At 45.7% G+C, this 22,015-nt stretch overlaps 1 protein-coding gene across 3 annotated transcripts; it reads left to right on the forward strand.

Moving 5' to 3' along the window:
• Window positions 1-920: 920 nt before the first annotated feature.
• On the forward strand, window positions 921-20,238 carry SPATA31G1 (SPATA31 subfamily G member 1). 3 transcript variants are annotated; one of them, XM_075560079.1, is made up of 4 exons: window positions 921-1,228; window positions 5,729-5,827; window positions 16,288-16,370; window positions 16,759-20,237. In XM_075560079.1, the coding sequence occupies exons 2-4, from the start codon at window positions 5,743-5,745 to the stop codon at window positions 20,200-20,202; spliced, it is 3,612 nt and encodes a 1,203-aa protein (XP_075416194.1). In that variant the 5' UTR covers window positions 921-1,228; window positions 5,729-5,742; the 3' UTR covers window positions 20,203-20,237. The 3 variants fall into 3 exon arrangements, with proteins under 3 accessions (XP_075416194.1, XP_075416195.1, XP_075416193.1); XM_075560080.1 differs by lacking the exons at window positions 921-1,228; window positions 5,729-5,827 and adding exons at window positions 11,335-11,512; window positions 11,905-11,957; XM_075560078.1 differs by lacking the exons at window positions 921-1,228; window positions 5,729-5,827 and having other exon boundaries at window positions 15,724-16,370; window positions 16,759-20,238.
• The last annotated feature ends 1,777 nt before the right edge of the window (window positions 20,239-22,015 follow it).

The raw sequence follows: 22,015 nt of genomic DNA on the forward strand, positions 1-22,015 counted from the left end.
TGCTGAGCTCAATCAACCCTGAGTCTTGATAAGTGAAACCACAAAGAGATAATAGTTTGGCATAATCTTTCTTTCAAATACCATGGTAACACAGTCTGTGCTTCCTGGCTACTTTTGTTGAATATGTAAAACGTGGGTAATTTTTAGAAAGGGCTTCCTCTGTTTTTACAAGCGCCTCCTGAGGCATTTGATGTTGACACTCTTCTTGGTGGAAGCTCACATCATCGTTTGTTTTCCTCTCATTGAAAAGCTAACTTCTCTCAGGCTGCCCTGCAGTTTGGGGGAGAGACCATTACAGGAGGTTTCTGGCATCTCTCTCAGGCCCTTCAAAGAATCCTGGAAGATGGACAAGCTGGGCAGTTTAACGCTGCCATCTGTATGCACTGAGTTTGCACTGCCTCTAGAAAGTGGTGAGACTGACTGACAGACACGTGGCTGGGAGGGTGGGGAGTGCCTTGTGGTGAACAGGGAATGAGGCAGCATAAGGATTAATTTTATCAATGAGGCATTGGTTAACTTGGTGTGCATGCTATGAGATCCTGTTCTCCCGCACATTCACTGCACACGTTTGTAATGTTATGGAGCCAAACATTAAATAAAAGACAAAGAAACTTCTTTTAAAAAAAAGAAAGAAAAGGAAAATAAATAAAGTCCCCCCCTATTTATTATGTACTTTATCATGGGTGGGGATCTGTTTAAAAAACAAAGGAACAAACAGTATGTCAGTCCACCTCTAGTGGAATCTGGCGGACACGGGACCTGACACACAATAGCCCGTGATAAACACAGGAAGGAGCCAGTCCTGAGCCTGGAAGGGCAGTGGCCCCGCCCTGTCCCGCTCCCCAGCCTGGCCACGCCCACAGCTCTCGGCTTCTCCCGGGAGCCCGCCCCCGCCCCACCCCGCCCCGCCCCGCCGATGGGGCACTGGCCACCCATGGGCCCGCAGGGACCCCTCACGGTCGGAGGCTCCCTACGCTCACCAGTCCTTCTGCCCGGGGCACTGCCTTCTCGGGACACGCGGCCCGCGTGGCACCTGAAGCTGGGCCGCCTGCCACGTCCTCGCCTCAGCACCCCTACGGAGAAGGGGCCGGGGTGCAGAGGAACAACTCCGGAAGGAGCGAAGCCCCGGCCTCGGGGCCGCTCCCGAAGGCTCCACCAGCCAAGGTGGCCAAACGCTGAGGTGAACCCCGCAACAGGGGACTCGGAAGGACCCCTCAGGATCGCCACCGTGAGTTTAAAGCCTCGGTTCTTCCCAAAGGGAAGAGAAAGAACCCGGCTTCAGCGTCCCGGGCTCATAGCGGGCGACCGAGCCTGCTGAGGAACCTGAGGGAGGTCCGTTCAGGCCACGCCCCTTCAGCGCAGGCCACGCCCCAGGGCGCGCTGGGCGGGGCCTCTCTCCCGAGACCCAACCCACCGCATACTTACCAGAGGCTCAGATTGCAACAGTGAACAGGGTGAACAAGGTCCCTTTGACAAGTCGGATAATGAAGACACAAGTTACAACCTGGTGTGGAAAATGCTGTGAGGGGGAAATAAGAACACTTATCCCTGCTTGATCCCTGCTTGGGAGAGTCAAGGAAGGCCACTCAGATGGCATCGTTTTCACAGTAACCGGAAGGAGGGAAAGGAGGGGTGGATGCAACAATTTTGAAAATGAAAATTTCCCTAGTGGTGGTTTCTAGTTCCACTGGGAGGTGGGAGTATGACGCATCTGCTGGGGGGCAGAGGGAGAAGTTTGGGGAAAATGGAAAGGTCTGTATTGGTTTTAAGTAGAATAGTAGAGACTTAAAACTAAGGAAACAGGATTAGGAGTGTTGTCTGTTTTGATTATTTTAAGTACCAAGTACTTAGGATAGCTCCTAGCACATAGCTGGCACTTAATAAGTATCTGGAATTAATAAATAAATGACCATCAGTTGCAGACCTTTGGCTAGTTTATAGTGACACCAACATGTTCATATGTGTAATTTTATACAATCAGGCGGGAACACTTTCCACTAAAGCACAGGTCTGGCAGAGGTAGAGAGTTGGAACTTTTCCAAAAGGGATGATGAAAGAATGGGTATGATTATTGTTTAAGATGCTGATTCATGGGGAGGAAATGAGCCCGTTGGGGTGTTATACAGCACTGATGAAATGTACAACTTTCCTCTATTTCTTTAATGCTTCCTCCCTCCCCCCACCCGCCCACTATCACGACCCCAATTCTACCTTACAAATCCAGCTAGACCAGAGCATGTACACGGGTACAGATCAGAGCTGGAAACACAGGGAATCCAGGACAGATAAACCCCTCAGGACCAATAATGAGAGTAGTCATACCAGGAGGGTAAAGAGAAGATGCGAGGAGAAAGGGGAAGCAGGTCACACTGATCTACATATAACCCCCTTCCAGGGGGACAGACAATAGAAAGGTGGACATCAGTGAAGGGAGACATCAGTTAGTGTAAGACATGAAAAATAATACTTTCTAAATTATCAAGGGTTCGTGAGGGAGGGATGGAGGAAGATGAGAAGCTGATACCAAGGGCTCAAAGAAATTGTTTTGAAAATGATGATGGCAACAAACAGAAATGTGCTTGACACAATGGATGCATGTGTGGATTGTGATGAGTTATATGAGCCCCAATAAAATGATTTTTTAAAGATGCTGATTAAGTAATGGACCATGAAAAAATGGAAATGAAGACAAGTGATTGCACATTAATAGGGAGAAAGTGGAAAGATGGACTATATAATGTTGAAGAATTGCCATCTTAAGGCAAACCTGAAAGTTGAAGTCAGAGAGTGAGATGCCAGACTATTATTTCAGAAAAAAATAGACTTAGCAGGTGACTATAGCAAGACTGGAACAGAGGCCAAAGGATTCTGAGATGAGTATGTCTAGGAATTGGAAGTCCAGGATATTTTGTGCTGTATCCTCATGAATATTCCATCTCTTCACTATTCCTGTCCTGGATCCCATGTAGCCCTTCCCCTAGCCTACAGAGAATCTGCGTTCATCTTTTAACCTCAGCTTCAGATCCTTAATGGGCAATGGCATAAAACAAAGAAAACAATTCAGGAGAGTCAGAGAGTGCTGTAGTAGACATCTGTGTTGATGCTCAATATCTAGGCCCTTTCTGGAAAAAGTTTTTACCTATGTACTCTGGGGAACCATGACAATTCTAATTTAGTCTTAGCTCATGCGCATGTGAAGTGGTCTCCCCTCAACATTTTTACTATAAGGGTGTATGTAACTCAGGCTGGTCAGAAAAAAACCAGTTTCTTCCCCTGCTCACTGTGAGTAGTTCGGGCGTGGACATGTAAACTGACTGGCGGTCCCACAAGGCACAATGAAGCGTTTATTGGGAGTACTGTCAGCACTAAAGTATTGGGCTGCTAACCAAAAGATGAGCAGTTTGAACCCAGCAGCCCCTCCACAGGAGAATGAGGCAGTCTGCTTCGATAAAGATTTACAGCCTTGCAAGTCTGGATAGAGCAGAGGATGTACAGTGGTGCAGATAGGAGCTAGAGGCACGGGAATCCAGGGCGGATGATCCCTTCAGGACCAGGGGTGTGAGGGGGGATACGGGGAGGGTAGAGGGTGAGTGGGTTGGAAAGAGGGAACCGATTACAAGGATCTACATGTGATCTCCTCCCTGGGGGACGGACAACAGAAAAGAGGGTGAAGGGAGATGCTGGACAGGGCAAAATATGACAAAATAATAATTTATAAATTATCAAGGGCTCATAAGGGAGGGGGAGCGGGGAGGGAGGGGAAAAAGGAGGACTTGATGCAAAGGGCTTAAGTGGAGAGCAAATGCTTTGAAAATGATGAGGGCAAAGAATGTACAGATGTGTGATAAGAGTTGCATGAGTCCCTAATAAAATGTTTGTTTTATTTTTTTTTTAATTAATTTTAACAATTTATTAGGTGCTCATACAATTCTTATCACAGTTCATACATATACATACATCAATTGTATAAAGCACATCTGTACAGTCTTTGCCCTAATCATTTTTTTCTCCTCTTTTCTTTTTTTTACATTTTATTAGGGTCTCATACAACTCTTATCACCATCCATACATATACATACATCAATTGTATAAAGCACATCCATACATTCCCTGCCCCAATCATTCTCAAGGCATTTGCTCTCCACTTAAGCCCCTGGCATCAGGTCCTCCTTTTTATTTTCCCCTCCCTCCCCTTTCCCCCCTCCCTCATGTGCCCTTGGTAATTTATACATCGTTATTTTGTCATATCTTGCCCTATCCGGAGTCTCCCTTCCCCCCTTCTCTGCTGTCCCTCTCCCAGGGAAGAGGTCACATGTGGATCCTTGAGGTCACATGTGGATCCTCCCAGCATCATCCCTCACACCCTTGGTCCTGAAGGTATCATCCACCCTGGATTCCCTGTACCTCCAGCCCTCATATGTATCAGTGTACAGCCTCTGTCCTATCCTAAAATGTTTTTTTTTAAAAAAAGATTTACAGGCTTGGGAACCCTGAGGAACTGTTCCACTCTGTCTTATAGGAATAGGGTCGCTGTGGGCAGGAATCGACTTACTGGCCGTGGGCTTGGGGTTTGGTTATTGTCAGCAAGACACCACATATTCAACTCCCTTAGAATCTACTGCATACCAGTTACCATCAGCCTGACTGGCTCATGACAACTCTACACGAGTCTGCGTAGAACTGGATTCCACAGGGATTTCCATGACTGGCTTCTCAGAAGTAGAATGCCAGGTCTTTTTCCAAGGCACCTCTGAGAGGACTCAAATTTGGGGGGGCTAGCAGGCATGGGTGCTGTTTACACTACCCAGAGCCTTCTGCTCCTCCACAAAGCCTCAGAAGGAAGGGAGCACAGAAGACAGGGAGCCAAGAAATGGAAATTGCATTTTGATGACATTAATTAGTCCCTGCATCAACACTGATACCTGAAGCCAGCCCGACTCCTGAATAATTCAGTTATGAGTCCATGCCATCTCACTTTAGAAGCCTGTTGGATTTTACTTTTTCTTTTTTTTTTTTTTTTTATGTCTGGCTGTTTTTAATTGGCTCTGTGTTCTTCCTGAGGCTTTTACAATACATAATCATTTGTTGGTAGCATCTAATATATAGAATAGCATTTTGATTTTTACCTCTCGTCTTTTACCTGAATTGTAACTATTTAAATAGATTTTATAGCTATTTTCTTGAACAGTCTAGGATTTTTCTGGATCTTCTTTAACCTAGGACTTAATGACCGAATAGGGAAAGGGGGTAGATATGAGTGTATTAACACCCGGTGACCAAGTAATAAGGTATTTTACTGCTGAAAGAAGGGTATACACAACCATGCATTCAATCATTTCTTTTTTTTCCTGGAAGGTAGAGAATATATATTGTAATATCAGTATGCAAGGTAGCTAGGTGCTTTAACTAAAGATGGGAGAAAGAAGTATGACTATAAACAAATGGAGAAAAGACTAATGGATTTCTATTTTCTTCATTAAAAAATGTTTTGCTCTGTATCTTCCCCCACCCCATCTCTGTCTCTGAATGATCCTAGGAGACTATGTCTAGATAGTCTCCAGATTCAGGCGGGACTATATTGAGACAGTCCCCTCTAAGTCCTAGTGTGGCTAGCCCTATTGACCCTCTGTCCACTGAGGCATGAGGAGTAAAAGCCACACAGACTTACTTGACAGTGTCATCTGTTCGCTGCCTCTTGGCTCACATTGCAGGTCTTTTTTATTTGCAGGTCTGAGGCTGAACATGGAAAGCTCCCATGTACAGGGAGAGGGGGGGAAGAGAGGACAGGATTTGTGTCAGCACAGTCATTGCTTACAATGTGGCAAAAGTAAGTATGTGAGCAATCAGTTGTTCTGGGGCTAGGCAAAGACTTGTGTAGTCCTCATGACATCCTTAAGAGAAGTACTTTTAAAAAGTCATTTTTTTGTTCATGTATTCGGTTCCCCTTGCTCTTTTATTTCCTAAGTAAACATTACTGATTGACAATCGTTTAAACTCATACAGAAATTCTTTGCCACAAGCCTTTATCTGATTGTTATGTGCCTTGGAGTCAGTTTTAGCTCTTGGTGACTCCATGCGCAACAGAACAAACACCGCCCAGTCCCACTCCATCCTCAAGATTGTTGCTATCTTTGAGCCCATTGTCAAAGCTACTGTGTCAGTCCGTATGAATGAAGGCTGTCTTCTTTTACATTGATCCTCTACCAAGCACACTGTCCTTCCTCAGGAATTGGTCCCTCCTAATAACAGGTTCACAGTATGTAAGAAAGTCTCATTGGATTTTACTTTCTTTCATGTGTACATCTAAATGATTGCTTGCAGGGGTTCTCTATCTGTAGCTCTGTCTTCTGAGATAGCCCACTCTACACAAGGCATCTTCCAAAAGTTTGTAGAAAATGGAATTGGGAGGTAATGGAATTTTTCCATGAGCTTTTTGAATACTGTGTGTGTGTGTGCCGCAGCTACTCACTGTCATCATGATCAATGTTAACTCATAGCAACCCCTGTGAGTTTCCCAGACTGGAACTGTTTACAGGAGTAGAAAGCCCAGTCCCTGGATTTTCTGGTGGTTTTGAACTGCCAACATTGTGGATCCCAGCCCAATACATAACCACTGCACTACCGGGGCTCCTGTTAATATACAAGGTTGCTTCAAAAACTGTGAGGTGCTCTTTCCCTGTCACCGCCAGGCTGTGCAGAGGCAGAGCTCTGGTGCGTTCAAGATTCAGTCCCACCCATAACTCACCACCACGGCCGAGGAAGGCACTGCTGCTGGAGGTGTAGTGGACATCAACACTGCTTTACAGGAGGTGCTGAAGACCGCCCTCATGCACGATGGCCTAGCACGTGGAATTCACGAAGCTGCCAACACCTTAGACAAGTGCCAAGCTCCTCTTTGGGTGTTTGCATCCAACTGTGGGGAATACTATGTATGTCGAGTTAGTGGAAGCCCTGTGCGCTCAACACCAGATCAACCTCATTACGGTTGATGACAACAAGAAATCAGGAGAGTGGGTAGGTCTCTGCAAAATTGACAGAGAAGGGAAACCCTGAAAAGTGGTTGGTTGCAGTTGTATGGTTGATAAGGACGACAGCAAAGAATCTCAAGCCAACACAGGAGGGTCACATGGAGGAGATGATAAACCCAGGGTGCGGTATAGCACCGATGAACCACATTAACTGTTCTCTAGTTCTTTAATATTTCCTCCCCTCACTACTATGGCTTTTGTTTTTACCTCATTAATCTCATTAGACCTGTATGTAAGATCATTCCATGCAGGAAAGCCGAGGTAACCTTTCAAAAACAGAAACAGGAGTAGGGATTCACAGAAGGGGAGGAATGGGGAGCTGATAGCAATGAGGACTGTATAACCTCACTCAAGGGGAACCAATAGAGGAATTTCAGGTGAACAGATACACTGGATGGTGTAAGATATGGCAAAATAATAATAATATGTAATAGTAAGGGTCCCTGGGGATAGGGTAGGGAGGGAGGTGATAAAGGAGAACTGATATCAAAGCGTTCAAGAAGAAAAGAAGTATTTTGAAACTGATGGTGGTAGCAATTGTACAATTATGCTTGATCTAATTGAATTATGGACTGTTATAATATTTGTAAGAGCTCCCAATAAAATGATTTTTAAAAACAAAAAAATATTTTATAAAAGAAATCTCAAGCCAAGGATGTTATGGAATACTTTAAATGCCAAAATCGAGCAAATTAAACTTTGCTAATTGTGAAAAAAAAAAACCTGTGGGGAAATTTCATTGTCTATTTCATTAGTCCACAAGAATATATATGGGAGCTCTGTGTGTTGTGTGTGTGTATGTATGTCTCCATTTTTCCTTTGGTGAAAGGATGTGTAATTGTAAATATTACATGAATAATGCTAGAATATAAATTTGTTTCATGATACTAAGGAGCCTTAATTTTCTAAATGAAATTAAAAGTGGTTCTTAACACCCATTTACTAGGGCGATAAGACATCAAATCTCAGTCAGGGGCCCTTTTCTCCATTCATGTGGTGTACTCATTGTCAAAAAAAAAAACTGAGGCAAGAGTCTCATCTTAAGTCTATCATGGTTGCTTATGGGATGTGCATTGTTCAAACCCATATGATCCATTCAAAGACAGGTGGTTCCACAGTATCTTTTCCAAGTAGGTGCACCAGCATCTTCTGCACTTCCCAAGACTGTGGTGCTAAATGCTTAGTCCTCCAGCTATCAAATCAGTTATTCCCATCAAGTTCCTGCTGTGTCCTGAAAACTTCTATATAGGACCCTGCCACATCTCTGTTCTCAAGCCCCTAGATCAGCTTCTATCCTTGAGAAATTTCCCTTTTCTTTAAGTCACCTTCATCTCCATTTCTCCTTCTCCAGAACACCCAATTAAATTAATGTCCTCTTACGTAAGAGCGCATATAAAATGGCTCAAGGGGTAGTTTGCCATTTTGATTTGGGGCCAAGATCCATAAAACCCATGAACAATTCCTTGAGAACAGAAAACCAGAATTCTTAGAATTTGAGAAGCAGGCTGTTTTTTCTCCTACTATCTCCTCTGGCAAGGAAGAGGCAAATTTAACAACATGGTCAAATAGCCTGCCAGACTGTAAATTACCGTATATGCTGAAGTTTAAGCCAACCCAAATATCAGCCAAGGCACCTAATTTTACCACAAAACTGCATTAAAAATTTACTGAAAAACTTGGCTTATACACGAGTAAATACAGTAAGTAGCTAAGACTAGCTATTCAGTATTGCTTTATCTTTTGGAGCCAATAATCTGAGAGACTGGGCATATGACGAATGTGCACTGGAGACTCATGAACAACCTGCAATATGCAGATGACACTTAGCTCCTGAGACTGAAGAGAACTTGAAACACTTATTGATGAATATCAAAGACTATATATAGCCTTCAGTATGAATTGCACTTCAACATAAAGAAATTAAACTCACAACTTGACCAATAAGTAACATCATGAATAACGGAGGAGAGTGAGATTGTTATCATACATTTAATTTTACTTGAATCTACAAATAAGGTTCATGGAAGCAGCAGTCAAGAAAGTATTGTTTTGGGTAAATCTGCTGCAAAATACTCTTTAAAGTGTTATAAAGCAAAAATGCCTATATACTTTGAGGACATACAGTGCAAGACAAGGTATTTTCAATTGCCTTACATGCACGCAGAAACTGGACAATGATTAGGAAAGACTGGAGAATAAACAATGCATTTGAATTGTGTAGTTGGTGAAAAATAAATATTCCCTGGACTGCCAGAAGAAAGAGCAAATCTGGAAAAAGTACAACCATAATTCTCTTGCTTCTTAGAAGTGAAGATAGCAAGACTTAGTCTCAAGTAATGTGGCCATGTTATCCAGAAAGATTAGTTCCTGGAGGAGGACAGCAAGCTTGAAGAAATAGGGATCAACAAAAAAGAGAAAGATCCTGAACAAGATGTGTTGACACAGTGGCTGCAACAATGGGCTCACACATAGCAATGATTGTGAGGATGTCGTACATACAGTTGGTATAGTTATGTTCCAGCCTACTCCAATATTCTGACACACACACACACACTATACCCTGTTACAGGATGTTACTGTAGACCAGGGGTGTCAAACTGGCATCCCAAGGGCCGCATGCGGCCCCCAAGGTAATTTGTGGCCCACAATGCATGATGCTCTGAAATAAAATGTAACACGGGAATTGTGTGTACGGTATTGCCTTGATCTCCCTAAGCGCTATTTTCTTTTTTTTTTTTTAACAATTTATTGGGACTCATACAATTCTTTTCACAGTTCATACATATACATACATCAATTGTATAAAGCATATCTGTACAGTCTTTGCCCTAATCATTTTTTCTCTTTTCTTCTTTTACATTTTATTAGGGACTCATACAACTCTTACCACAATCCATACATATACATACATCAATTGTATAAAGCACATCCATACATTCCCTGCCCCAATCATTCTCAAGGCATTTGCTCTCCACTTAAGCCCCTTGCATCAGGTCCTCTTTCCACCCCCCCCTCCCTCCCCATTCCCCCCTCCCTCATATGCCCTTGGTAATTTATACATCGTTATTTTGTCATATCTTGCCCTATCCGGAGTCTCCCTTCCCCCCTTCTCTGCTGTCCCTCTCCCAAGGAAGAGGTCACATGTGGATCCTTGTAATCAGTTCCCCCTTTCCAACCCACTCACCCTCCACTCTCCCAGCATCGTCCCTCACACCCTTGGTCCTGAAGGTATCATCCACCCTGGATTCCCTGTACCTCCAACCCTCATATGCACCAGTGTACAGCCTCTGTCCTATCCAGCCCTGCAAGGTAGAATTCGGATCATGGTAGTTGGGGGGAGGAAGCATCCAGGATCTGGGGGAAAGCTGTGTTCTTCATCGATACTACCTCACACCCTAATTAACCCATCTCCTCTCCTAAACCCCTCTATGAGGGGATCTCCCTTGGTCGACACTTGGGCCTTGGGTCTCCACTCTGCACTTCCCCCTTCATTTAATATGATATATATATACATATATACACATACATATATACATATACACATATATACACATACATACACACACTTAAATATCTTTTTTTTTTTTTTTGCATGATGCCTTATACCTGGTCCCTTGAACACCTTGTGATCGCACTGGCCGGTGTGCTTCTTCCATGTGGGCTTATTTGCTTCTGAGCTAGATGGCCGCTTGTTCACCTTCAAGCCTTTAAGACCCCAGACACTATCTCTTTTGATAGCCGGGCACCATCAGCTTTCTTCACCACATTTGTTTATGCACCCATTTGTCTTCAGCGATCCTATCATGGAGGTGTGCAGTCAATGATATGATTTTTTGTTCTTTGATGCCTGGTAACTGATCCCTTTGGGACCACTCAATCACACAGGCTGGTGTGTTCTTCCATGTGGACTTTGTTGCTTCTGAGCTAGATGGCCGCTTGTTTATCTTCAAGCCTTTAAGACCCCAGTCACTATCTCTTTTGATAGCCGGGCACCATCAGCTTTCTTCACCACATTTACTTGTTCACCCACTTTGACTCCAGCCGTTGTGTCGGGAGAGTGAGCATCAGAGTTCCAATTTAATAAAAGAAGGTATTCATGCATTGAGGGAGTGTTTGAGTAGAGGCCCAAGGTCCTTCCGCCACCTTAATACTTGACCTATAAATATAGACACATAGATCTATTTCCCCATCCTCCTATATATATTTGCATGTACATGTCTTTGTCTAGACCTCCATGAATGCCCAGCGCTATTTTCTTCATAACAATTTTTTCTATTTTTATTTTATTTCCGTGGTCTTTAATCTCTCATGGCATATAACATTTTGGAGGCCCCAGCAAGATAGCCACTGTGCCCCAGAATGAAGGCGGCTCCAGGGGAGGTGCCGCCTCAGACATTCCAGGGCCCTGGAAAATGTCACTGACCTGGTCTGGCAGCCACCCAGCTAAAATCTGTGCTTGGAGTCTACCAGGTTCACCTCCAGAGGTCAGTTTGTTTTCTGTTGGTTTCTGGGACTTGTCTGTTCAGGCTTGTAGAGGGGACTGGTCATGGTCTTAATTCTCCCAGGCATATTTCTCAGTGAGACATTGCTTGAGAAGTCTGGTTATCTGGTAAATAGGGTAGTTTAGTGTTTTAGTTTCTTGTTCCTAATGCTCTCCTCGTGGCTGTTTTGCTCCTGGCCCACTTGTTTTGGGCCTGGCCCTCGGTCTGGCAGTGACAGCCCCGCAGAGTGGACCCCTTTTCAAAAGCCCTTGTTGGCCTTCTTTACGTTTTCTGGATCATGCTCTATTTAGCCCTCCACTGTCTATAGCTTGATGAATCACTGCCCCCTGGATTATTTTGTTGGTGCGTTTTAGCCAATGCATTCAGTGTTACAGATATTTCATGGTTCTGCCCCACCTGATACGACCCAGACTGCCTGTTCAGTTGGGTAAGTGATCTTTGTTTCCAAGGAGTCCTCTTCAACTTCAGCCAATTCGGTCTCCTGATTCACTGTGTTCCTAGTCTTTCTCCTCTAAGGAGAGCCAGTACTATGGGGGGGAGCCAGCCTATTCTACCGGCAAAACCCCTCACAGTATGTGTTAGATAATTTTTAAAACAAGATTTGCCTTGAACTATTAAAAAAAAAAAAACAAGATTTGCTAATGGTTATGGAATTAAACTTAGCCCTGGAAAGCTCCAGAGCCTTTGTGAGTTGGAGTGGCCCATTTTTGGTGTTGGTTGGCCCGACATGGGTACCTATGACCCCAAACTAGCTCAAGCAGTTTGGAACGTGGTGGCAGGAAAGCCTGGGCACCCTGACCAATTCCCTTATGTTGATGTGTGGTTAAGTCCTCTCCAGAATCCTCTCCCCTGGCTGAGGAAATGTGCCAAAGAATCTGGGCTCCATATGATGCTGGCAAATTCTCCTTTACAACCCATGTCAAACGCTAGAGGTTTTCCTCCAATCCCTAGGGCAAACACTCAAAAAGCTACTCAGAAAAAAATTTCTCCAGCACCTCCCCGAGCAATCCGACCTTCCAATGCCTTATGTTAGATCCCCACCATTGGCCAACCCCCCAGCCACCCCCTGTACTCCACCTGGTCAAATTCTGTCCCCTCTCCATACCTGCAGTGGACCTTCTCACACACCTCAAATCCTGCCCCTGTGGGAAGCATCTCCTGAATTAGGTACCCAAGGGACCAACCCTTTTTGGTTGATGTTCCTTTTTCCACTAGCAATCTATGTAGGGGAAAGCCAGCATCCATCATTTTCAGATAAACCTCAGGCTCCAATTAACCTTTCAGAGTCAGTGTTCCAAACCAACTGTTCCACTGGGATGATTGTCAGCAATTCTTAATAGTCTTCTTTACAGGAGAAGAGACAGCATTCAAAGGAGGCCTCAAAAGCTCTAATCAGCCCCACGGGCAGGGTAGGGTGGGACAGGGAACAGGGCTGAGCTTGAGGCGATGTCTCCCCAGAGCAGGCCTCAATGGGACCCAAATACATTGGAAGACGTCTGGGCATTAGGCATTTCTTTTTCTTTTAATTTGAATCATTTTATTGGGGGGCTCATACAGCTCTTACCACAATCCATACATATATACATTATATCAAGCATACTTATACATATGTATATCTCATCATTTTCAAAACATTTTCTTTCTACTTGAGCCCTTGGTATCAGCTCATTCCTCCCCCTCTTCCCTCCCTCATGAACTCTTGATAATTTATCATTTTTTTCATGTCTTGCACCAACCACTCTCCCTTCATCCACTTTTCTATTATTGTCCGTTCCCCTGGAAGGGGGATATGTTGATCATTGTGATCGGTTTCCCCTTTCTCCCCCAACCTTCCCCTTCCCCTCCTGGTATCACTGTTCTCATTATTGGTCCTGAAGGGTTTATCTGTCCAGGATTCCCGGTGTTTCCAGCTCTTAGCTGTACCCACATGTACATGATCTGGTCTAGCCGGATTTGTCAGGTAGAATTGGGGTCATGATAGTGGTGGGGAGGAAGCATTACAGAACTAGAGGAAAGTTGTATGTTTCATCGGTGTTACACTGCACCCTGACTGGCTCATCAATTCCTGGTGACCCTTCTGTAAGGGATATCCAGTTGCCTACAGATGGGCTTTGGGTCTCCACTCCATACTCCCCCCTCATTCACATTGATATGATTTTTTTGTTATGGGTCTTTGATGCCTGTACCTGATCCCATTGATACCTCTTAATCACACAGGCTGTGGTGTTCTTCTTCCATGTGGGCTTTGTTGCTACTCAGCTAGATGGCTGCTTGTTTATCTTCAAGCCTTTAAGACCCCAGATGCTATATCTTGAAATAGCTATGCACCATCAGCTTTCTTCACCACATTTGTTTATGCACCCATTTTGTCTTCAGTGATTGTGTCAGGAAGGTGAGCATCACAGAATGCCAGGTTATTAGAATAAAGTGTTCTTACATTGAAACCCAATGTCTGTCTGCTACCTTAATACTCGACATATAAATAAATATATGTACATAGATCTATTTCCCTATCATTATATAAAATATTATATATATATACATGCCTATATTTAGATCTATATAAATGTTCTTTGCCTTCTATTTCTTAACTCTGTTTCCTTTTACTTTCCTCTGTCCCAATATCATGTTCAACCTTCATTCAGCTCTCAGGAATTCCTCTCGGCTACATTGCCCTTGATCAAGCCCCACCAGGTATCCTATGCCCTCCTTGCCATCAATTTTGGATCACTTGTTCCCTTGTCCCTGAATTTGCTAGCACCCCCTTCCTATCCCCTGATTCCCCCTCGCCCGTGTTTACTGGAACTATCAGTTCCATTGTTTTCTCCTTCAGATTGTTTATCCTGCCTATCTTATCTAGATAGACATGCAGAGACAATAATAAGCACAAAAACAAGAGAAAAACAAAACAACAGAAAACAAAGACAAAAAGGAAAAGCAAAAAAAAAATGGAAAAGCCTATAAATTGGTTGTTGACTGTCAAGTCTGGTGGGGTGCCACACCCTGGTCCCAACATCTATTTTTGCTATTCCCTGGGGCTGCAATGCTTTGCTCCCCTTGCTGCTCTGTTGCACGCCCTTAGTATTTTACCCCAGTGTGGTGGGGTCAGATCAGGCACAATTCCCACACTGTCTCCAGCGTTGTCCCCGGAAGAACTATGAGTCAGTGAGGGATGTTGTATCTCATGGTGAGGCCAGGCCTATGGTCCTCTCTGTGCTCTGGCTTCTCTGAGCAGGAATATCGACCTCAGGGCTTGGTGGGCCAGATGTGTTCTACTTTCCTTCCCTCTTCGTTTGCTCCTGTGTGCTCTAGTCAGACTCACCCCTCTCCCTGAGCTGTAGCTTCAGTGCTGTCCTCTTAAGTGCGTTATTCTGCAGGGCGGGGGTCCATGTAGTTGGAATTGGCACCAGCCCTGCCAACCTCTCTTATTAGTTCCCTGCTTCATGCCGGTATGTTGCATTCACATTTTGGCGCACTGGGTTGAAGTCTGGTTCCTCTCGCCCTCTCCTGTGGAGATATAAACAGTACCCTCCCCTTGGGTGGGTTAGTGCCCTATTCCCCAACTACCATTTCTTTCCACCACCCCCTTTTTAGTTGGCTGCCATATGTATCTATCTCTGCATTGGGTCTGACCCCTGCCATAGTACCTGGACCTCACTCTAGAACTGTGTGTATATAGTAGCTTTTCCCCTATGCTCCTTTTGCATTTTTAAGCTTACCTCAGCAGACTCCTGAACTTGCATTGGACATTTCTTACCAGTACTTATTGGTGGGGTTTGGGAGCTTCTAGGCAACCCACTAATTTGTCCAAAGTTAGTAGTCATTCAGGGACATCACGAGTTAAATGTCAATTTGAATGTTTATGAAAGTGAGGGGTTGATGATGCCTCCTTGGGGATGTGGCCTTCTTATAAGAAACTGGAAAACTCCCTCTCTCTCTGCCCCTCTGCCTTCCTGCTTTCTGGGACTCTGCCTGTCTCCACCATGTAGGCCACATGATCCTGAGTGATTGGTGCCTTGCTATGTACCCTCCACAGGGCTCTGGACCCACCAGTCTGTTGCTTCACCTTTCTGTGTCATCAGCCTGCAGCTATGTGAATCTGAAAAGGGGCCGGCTTGAATCAGATTTATGAACTTGAATTGGACTGGATTGGAATACATTCTTGACATAAGATTACTTGATATAAAGCTGTGTCATGGGGTTTGTTTCTTTAGATAACATGGCCTAACAGTCACTTTGAATTGGAATCAACTCAACAGCCCTTAACAATAACTATGAACAAAGCATATTCTAAGCATATAAGTTTACTTATTTAATCCTCAAAAAGTTGTTAAGTAATATTCTCCCCATTTTATAGATGAGAAAAGTGAGGCACTGAGAGATTAAGTTTTTTGACTGGGGTATCACAGGTAGGAAATAGAAGCTCTAAAAGTTGACCTTCTTGTCAATCAAGACAAAAAGGGGGTACCAGGTTTCACTCTATTGTGACTTGTTTATTAGAGGCCCTAAGTTCAGGGAGGAGACTGTTAGGCCTGAGGCTGATGTGGGGGATGGGAGTTCTTTGTTCTGTGATACAGTGATGATCTCAAGGTAAACTGCCACTAAGAAAATGGAATGGCTGCTAAAGGGCCTAGTTGGAGTTGAGAGAGCTGCGGGGCTTCTGTGGGGCCAGTTGGCCCAGTCCCTAACCTGCGGATACTGTGGGAACAGCTGCTTCCAGAGTCCTGGGAACCTGATAACCTTATTCCTGTTCATAGTTTGGCAGATCCGGAGATGGTGGTATCTTGGAAGATGGCCCCCGTTTCAGCCCTGCTGTTCTGGGGACAAGCTGGAAAGCAAGGTGGGTGACTTCTGACTTTGATGTTTGACTGAGTGAATGACTGCTAATACTACCTGCGGTCAGAAGCATACCAACATGAATGTGGGCCCAAGTGAGTGATTCTAAGCCCTAGATATATGACTGGATACATGCTTATTAATACCAGATTTAAAGGAAGGTGAGTAAACACTGATCTTTAATGTAGAGTCTCATGAGGGGTTGCTGACCTTCAAATGTGAACTAGGTATTTGACTTCATACTGAATGAGGATCTGGGTACATGACCATTGACCATAGGCGTGGGGCTGTGTGTTTACTGACTCTGGATATGGAGCAGGGACTGAGGGTTTCATGAGCCTTGTATCTACAACAGCTTCATGCTAGATTCATGCCTCTTCCTCTGTTCCTAGGGCCTACCACTTCAGTACCATGTAGTTTTCCTTGACTGGCTGTGGAAGCAAAAGTCAACAGAGGAAGAGGAAGAAGAGGAAGAGGTGGAAAAGGACAGATCTCTTGGTCCATTGAAGCCATATTCTCCTCCCAAAGAAGTTCCTATTGAAGAACAACCAACCATAACCACAGGTCAGCCATCCTGTGGTTCCGAGGCCTTCCCCAAGGCACCAGGGACTCCAGAACAAATGCTCACACAGCCCCTACACCCTTCCAGATCCTTCCCTCCCTTCCAGATCCTGACCAATCTACCTGCAAGGCACACAACAGCATCAGGGAACTGCCTGCAGCAAAGAAAAAGACAGCTCTTCTGGGGCCTCCCCACCCTGCACAGTGAATTCTTGGAGGCCACCTTCCTAAACGTAGCTGGCTGCACTCCCTTAAAATCGTCTACTGGTCCCATCTTCTTCAACAACTTTGCCTTTCTGCCTAAATCTCATCTGCTGCTTCCCCAGTCCTGCCCCACAACCCAGCTTCCTATCCATCAAGTTCATACAATGGAAGATCTGGAAGGGCTGAGCCCTGATCCTGAGCTACCTCCCCCTCTAGTTCTATCTCCAGCCCTCCATAGTCAGCCCTTACCTGCAGGTCACAAAGGAGTCCTATCAAGCACGGAGACACATGCACAGTTGCTTCTAGAACAGAGAGAAACCCCTAGGGTCTCTAAGGATCAAGCCCAACACCCTCAGCCTGAACTCCAAAGAACTAGCTTCTCCAAGAACCTTCCTTCTGTTGAAGCTTGGCAGGGGGTGCCATGGGACCCTAGCCTTCAACAACTCATTCTGGATTCATGCCCTGCCTCTCCACTGTACCCCTCTAGCCCACTGGGAGTCCTGACTAGGCTTGAGCCGCTGTCGAGAACTATGGAGCAGAGTGAGAACGTCAAAGATTCTGAGTCAGCAGTGTTAGTCCCTAGCCCAACTCTAGCCTCCCTGACAGAGCTCCAGGAAGTTAATCCCTTAGGAAACCTATCTGGATCTAAGGCCTCCTGGGAAGCCATGGGGCAAAGAGAGAATGCTCAGACTTCCAGACCTCCAGCCCCAAGCCCTTGCCATCCTCAAGGAACAAGTGCCCTGACCATTCCACCTGAACATGAGACTCAGTGGAGAAGCACAACACAGAGAGAGAGCCTAAAAGCTTTTAAGCCCCCGGTGCCAGCCCCCTGCCAAACCCAAGTTTCTTTCTCAAAATGCCATGAAGCCAATCCTGAAGAAAGACTTCCTCCACCTAAGGACTTATGGAGAACCATCGTACAAAGAGAATCTCCTCAGGGCTCTGAGTTTCCTGCACCAGTCCTCCGCTTTCCCCGAGGACCCCAGCCAGAGCTTCATAGAGACAGCACCTTGGGAGATCCATCTGGATGTGAGGGCCCATCAGGAGACAAAGAAGAATCAGGAAATCCCTGGATCTTTGAGCCCACAGACTTGGACCTCAACTCAGGCTCAGTACACTTTCCAGAAATCCATGAAACCAGACATGCATGTGTCCCATTGGGATCTGAGCCTTTACAGGACATACAGAAAAAAAATCTCTGGGTCTCCGCAGATCCTTTTTCATCTCTCAGCCCCCCCTCATCCTCCCTGCTAGCGTCTGCAGGAATGGGTTCCCAGGGAATCCTTCCTGATTCCAAAGCTTTGTGCGAGAGCATGGGGCAGAGAGAGAACCTCTGGGTCTCCAATTTCCCAGGCCCTGCACACAGTCCACCTCTAGCCCTGCTTCTCGAGTCCCACAGAAGAAATTCTATGGAAGGCTTCCCAGGATCAGAAGTTTCACGGGACCTTGAGTACTCCAGCAATCCCTGGCCTGTTGAACCTGAATCTCTGGTCCTCAACCCACATCCAGCTCTTGCTCTAGAACCCGAGTCCTTCAGAGTAAACCCCACTGGGGTCCTGATTGATTCTCAGGCTCTATGTGGGGGCATAGAAAGGAGAAAGAACTCCACGATCTCTGAGCTTCCAGGGTACAGCTTCCCCCAAGGCCTGCATGGAGTCAGTCTCCAGAGAATCCAGTCAGATTCTGGGTTTGTTAGGGTGGTCATGGAGCAGAAAAACTCTTGTGCTCCAGGTGGGAGCCTCAGTCTACCCCTAAACTCTATGTCAATGTCCCACATAAATGAGTCTCCTGGAAATCCGTGGGACTATATGCCTATGGGACAAGTAGTGGAGCAGAAAGAAATTTATTGGGCCACTGAGCTTCCAGTCTCAGCCTTCAGCCCACTCTTTGTCCTTCCACCAGAAGGGTACATTGATTGGGAGTTTGTGTGGAGAAAAGTACAGCAGAGAGAGGTTCCCCAGGGCTCCAGCCCTCCTATAGGGGATCGCCTGCAGCCAATGCTCTGGCCTTCCTCTCTAGGTGATACTTTGAAGAATAAATCCACCTACTCTGACCTCCTCACAAGAGAGGCAGGTCCAAGTGCTAAGGTAGAGACTCCCCCGCACCAGGAAGAGGCTAGGCCAGAGATGCCCACACATCCTGGAGTCCAAACCTGGCAATGGAGTAGAGAATTACTCAGGCTGAAGTACCTGCAGAAGTCCAGAGCCCTTGGCCAAAGCCAATCATTTTGCAGCTCGCCCACTGCTAGCTGTACAATTCCAGGCTCTTGGGAGCTCTTTTCCTGTCCCCCACAGCAGGCTCATCCTCCCAACCCAGGCCCCTACTCTTCAAGATGCAGTTTCCAAAGGGCCCAGGGCACAGTGCCTCAGTCTCCCACTGTCCAGGTCTCCCGCTGTCACCAGCCTCACACAACAAAACAAATGTCTGACAAAGTGGGGAGTGTGCAAAGGGGGACGGTGGTCCAGGCTCAGGAGCCATGTGTTCACATGAAGGCTGGTAACCAGTGCCAAGACCTAGGAGTGCCCTCCAGTCCTAAAGCTTCAGTTTCAGGGGAAAAATTGAGCAAGGCTTCTTCAGCCCTACTTTCAGCCCAAAAGAGAGGCTATCCCAAGAACGCCAGGGTATATCACAGAGGGGCTGCAGGGTTGGTGTCATCCACAGGCACAGGGAAGCTCCAATCTGACCAAACCCAAAGACTAGTGGGAGACGCCCTTGGAAACAGACTCTCCCCAAGATCTCAGCCTAAGATCCAGCGCTCTCTACACAGCACTCTCCCCAAGACCAAGGGTCCCCATAATATGGATAAGGCAAGGATGGAAGTTGGTGGCATGACAAACTCACAGCACTGCAAGCACTATAAGAAGCGTCTGTCTTCCCCATCTCAGGCTCCACTTGCCAGGGCTCTCCAAGGAGTACTGGCCAAATGTCTGAGCACCCTTAGGCCTCAGCCCACCAAATCCAATCAGCAGAGGGAAGGCTGGCAGTCACTGACACCCAGTATTTCAAGACCTGAAGCCAAGCCAGACCATGTGGAGGTGTGGGGTGAGGATGGGAAGCAGAGGAAATTCTAATAAACTGGCTAAACAACAAATCCTACTCTGTCAGTTTCCTATTAATTTCTCCAGCAGTCACATTCCCAAAGTAGAGCTCCAGATTCATCCGGTTTAACTCAGCCCTTCACAGGTGACCATTATCTGGAGCCTACATAAACCTACCTACTCTACAGGTTACAGTTGGAGGTTCAAGGGGCTCCTCAGAGAAAAAATGTTTCACTGCCATACAGTGAATCACTTGATACAGCTTTTATACACATCGTTTTTGTGCGTAAATTCCTACCAATTGATGGGGTAGAACTATATAAATGTGAAGTTAGTAGTCCTCCAAAGGGTTAGTTTGCTAATGTAATAAAGTATATGGTCCCTTTAGGCGGGGCCATGCAAATCAGGCATATTGAACCCTAAGATGGGGATTGGTCAGTTTTACCATTCTGTTAAGTTTAAAATGAGCAAAAAGGTGACATGTCAAAGTCAAAAAAATCAGACATCAAGCAAATTCTGACTCATAGTGACCCTGTAAGGTAGGGTACAACTGCCCCTATGGGTTTCTGAGACTTAAGGGAAAGCTTCCCTCTCTCCCAGAGAGTGACTGGTGGGTTTGAATTGCTGTCTTTGCAGTTAGCAAGTCCAAGATGTGACCATGATGCCTCCATTAGACCCAACATCCCAGCACTGAACCGCCTTGATCCAGGGGACAGAGCTGGGACACTAGAGACAGTGAGGCTGAGGCTGTCAGAAAGCAATGCCAGCAGAACCAGGGACTTCTCAACCCATGGGCATGAAAGCTGAGTGCCTCTGAGCAGGAAGCTGTCTGGTAGAGTGGTTTCCTTGAGGAAGGAGAAAGGTACCAATCTATGGAGCTAGAACTGAGCACTTTCAGGCCAAGACCTATGTGCCAAGTGGGTTTAACGGCCCAAGCAAGGCAAATGTGAAGGGACCACAGGACTAAGCGCTCAAAGAGCTTTTTAAAATTTGCTCAAGTAGATTACAAGGCTGAGGCCTGGATGTTCCTGCAAACAAGGCTGAGGAAGCTCTCCTAACCAAAAACCTACAACCATAACATTTCTGATCTCCAACTGTAACCAGTTACCTCCTTAATAAATCAGATCCAATAAAACTTAATTTACAAAATAAATCCCATAATCCTGAGAATGGCCTGTGAGCTCTGTGCATCCATCGCATTGAATCATCAAACCCAGCAGAGAAGCAGAGTGCCCCGAGTGTCAGAACTAGCAGAGGTGAAAGCTCTGCCTCGCAGGCATCAGCCCCGCGCCGCTAAGTTTCATTCTCCCTCCCCTTATGAAGCTAGAGGTCAGATGCCATCCCATGTCACACTGCACCTTTACAAGAGCACAACTAGTTTGGTCCAGGCGTTGTCCTTGGTTGTTATGGTCCCCTTCTCTGTCCATTTCATGCACAAGTTCTCCACACTTTAATGACCCTTTCTTTTAAATCCTCTGCTCTTTTCTTCCCCTGGATTAGCTTTTCTACTCCAATGGTCCCATCTGTGAAAAGCAAACATCTTTTCATGTGTAGTGACCATCTCAGGGACCTTGGTGGTACAACAGTTATGTACTCAGTTGCTAACTAAAAAGACTGGCAATTAGTACACACTGACTCTGTGGGAGGAAAACCTGGCAATCTGCTCCTGTAGATTGCGACCTATAGGCTCTGTGGGCAAGTTCTACTGTCATCTGAGCTTGCAGAGTTGAATCAATTGGCAGTACCCTAATGACAAATGACCACCTGGATTTCTTCTCTGCCTGTGCACATTGAATCCTTAACTTCCTTTGTTAGCTAATGCAATACGTTACCACCCAACACTACA

The sequence above is a fragment of the Tenrec ecaudatus genome, chromosome 10 (assembly GCF_050624435.1).
Source record: "Tenrec ecaudatus isolate mTenEca1 chromosome 10, mTenEca1.hap1, whole genome shotgun sequence".
In the NCBI taxonomy this organism is placed as follows: Eukaryota; Metazoa; Chordata; class Mammalia; order Afrosoricida; family Tenrecidae; genus Tenrec; species Tenrec ecaudatus.

Bases quoted from the DNA above. Each gene is read 5' to 3' on its own strand.
- SPATA31G1 (XM_075560078.1), top strand. From the start codon at position 16,140: ATGGAATGGCTGCTAAAGGGCCTAGTTGGAGTTGAGAGAGCTGCGGGG. The intron at 16,371-16,758 runs GTGGGTGACTTC...CTCTGTTCCTAG, and splicing joins GGGACAAGCTGGAAAGCAAG to GGCCTACCACTTCAGTACCA.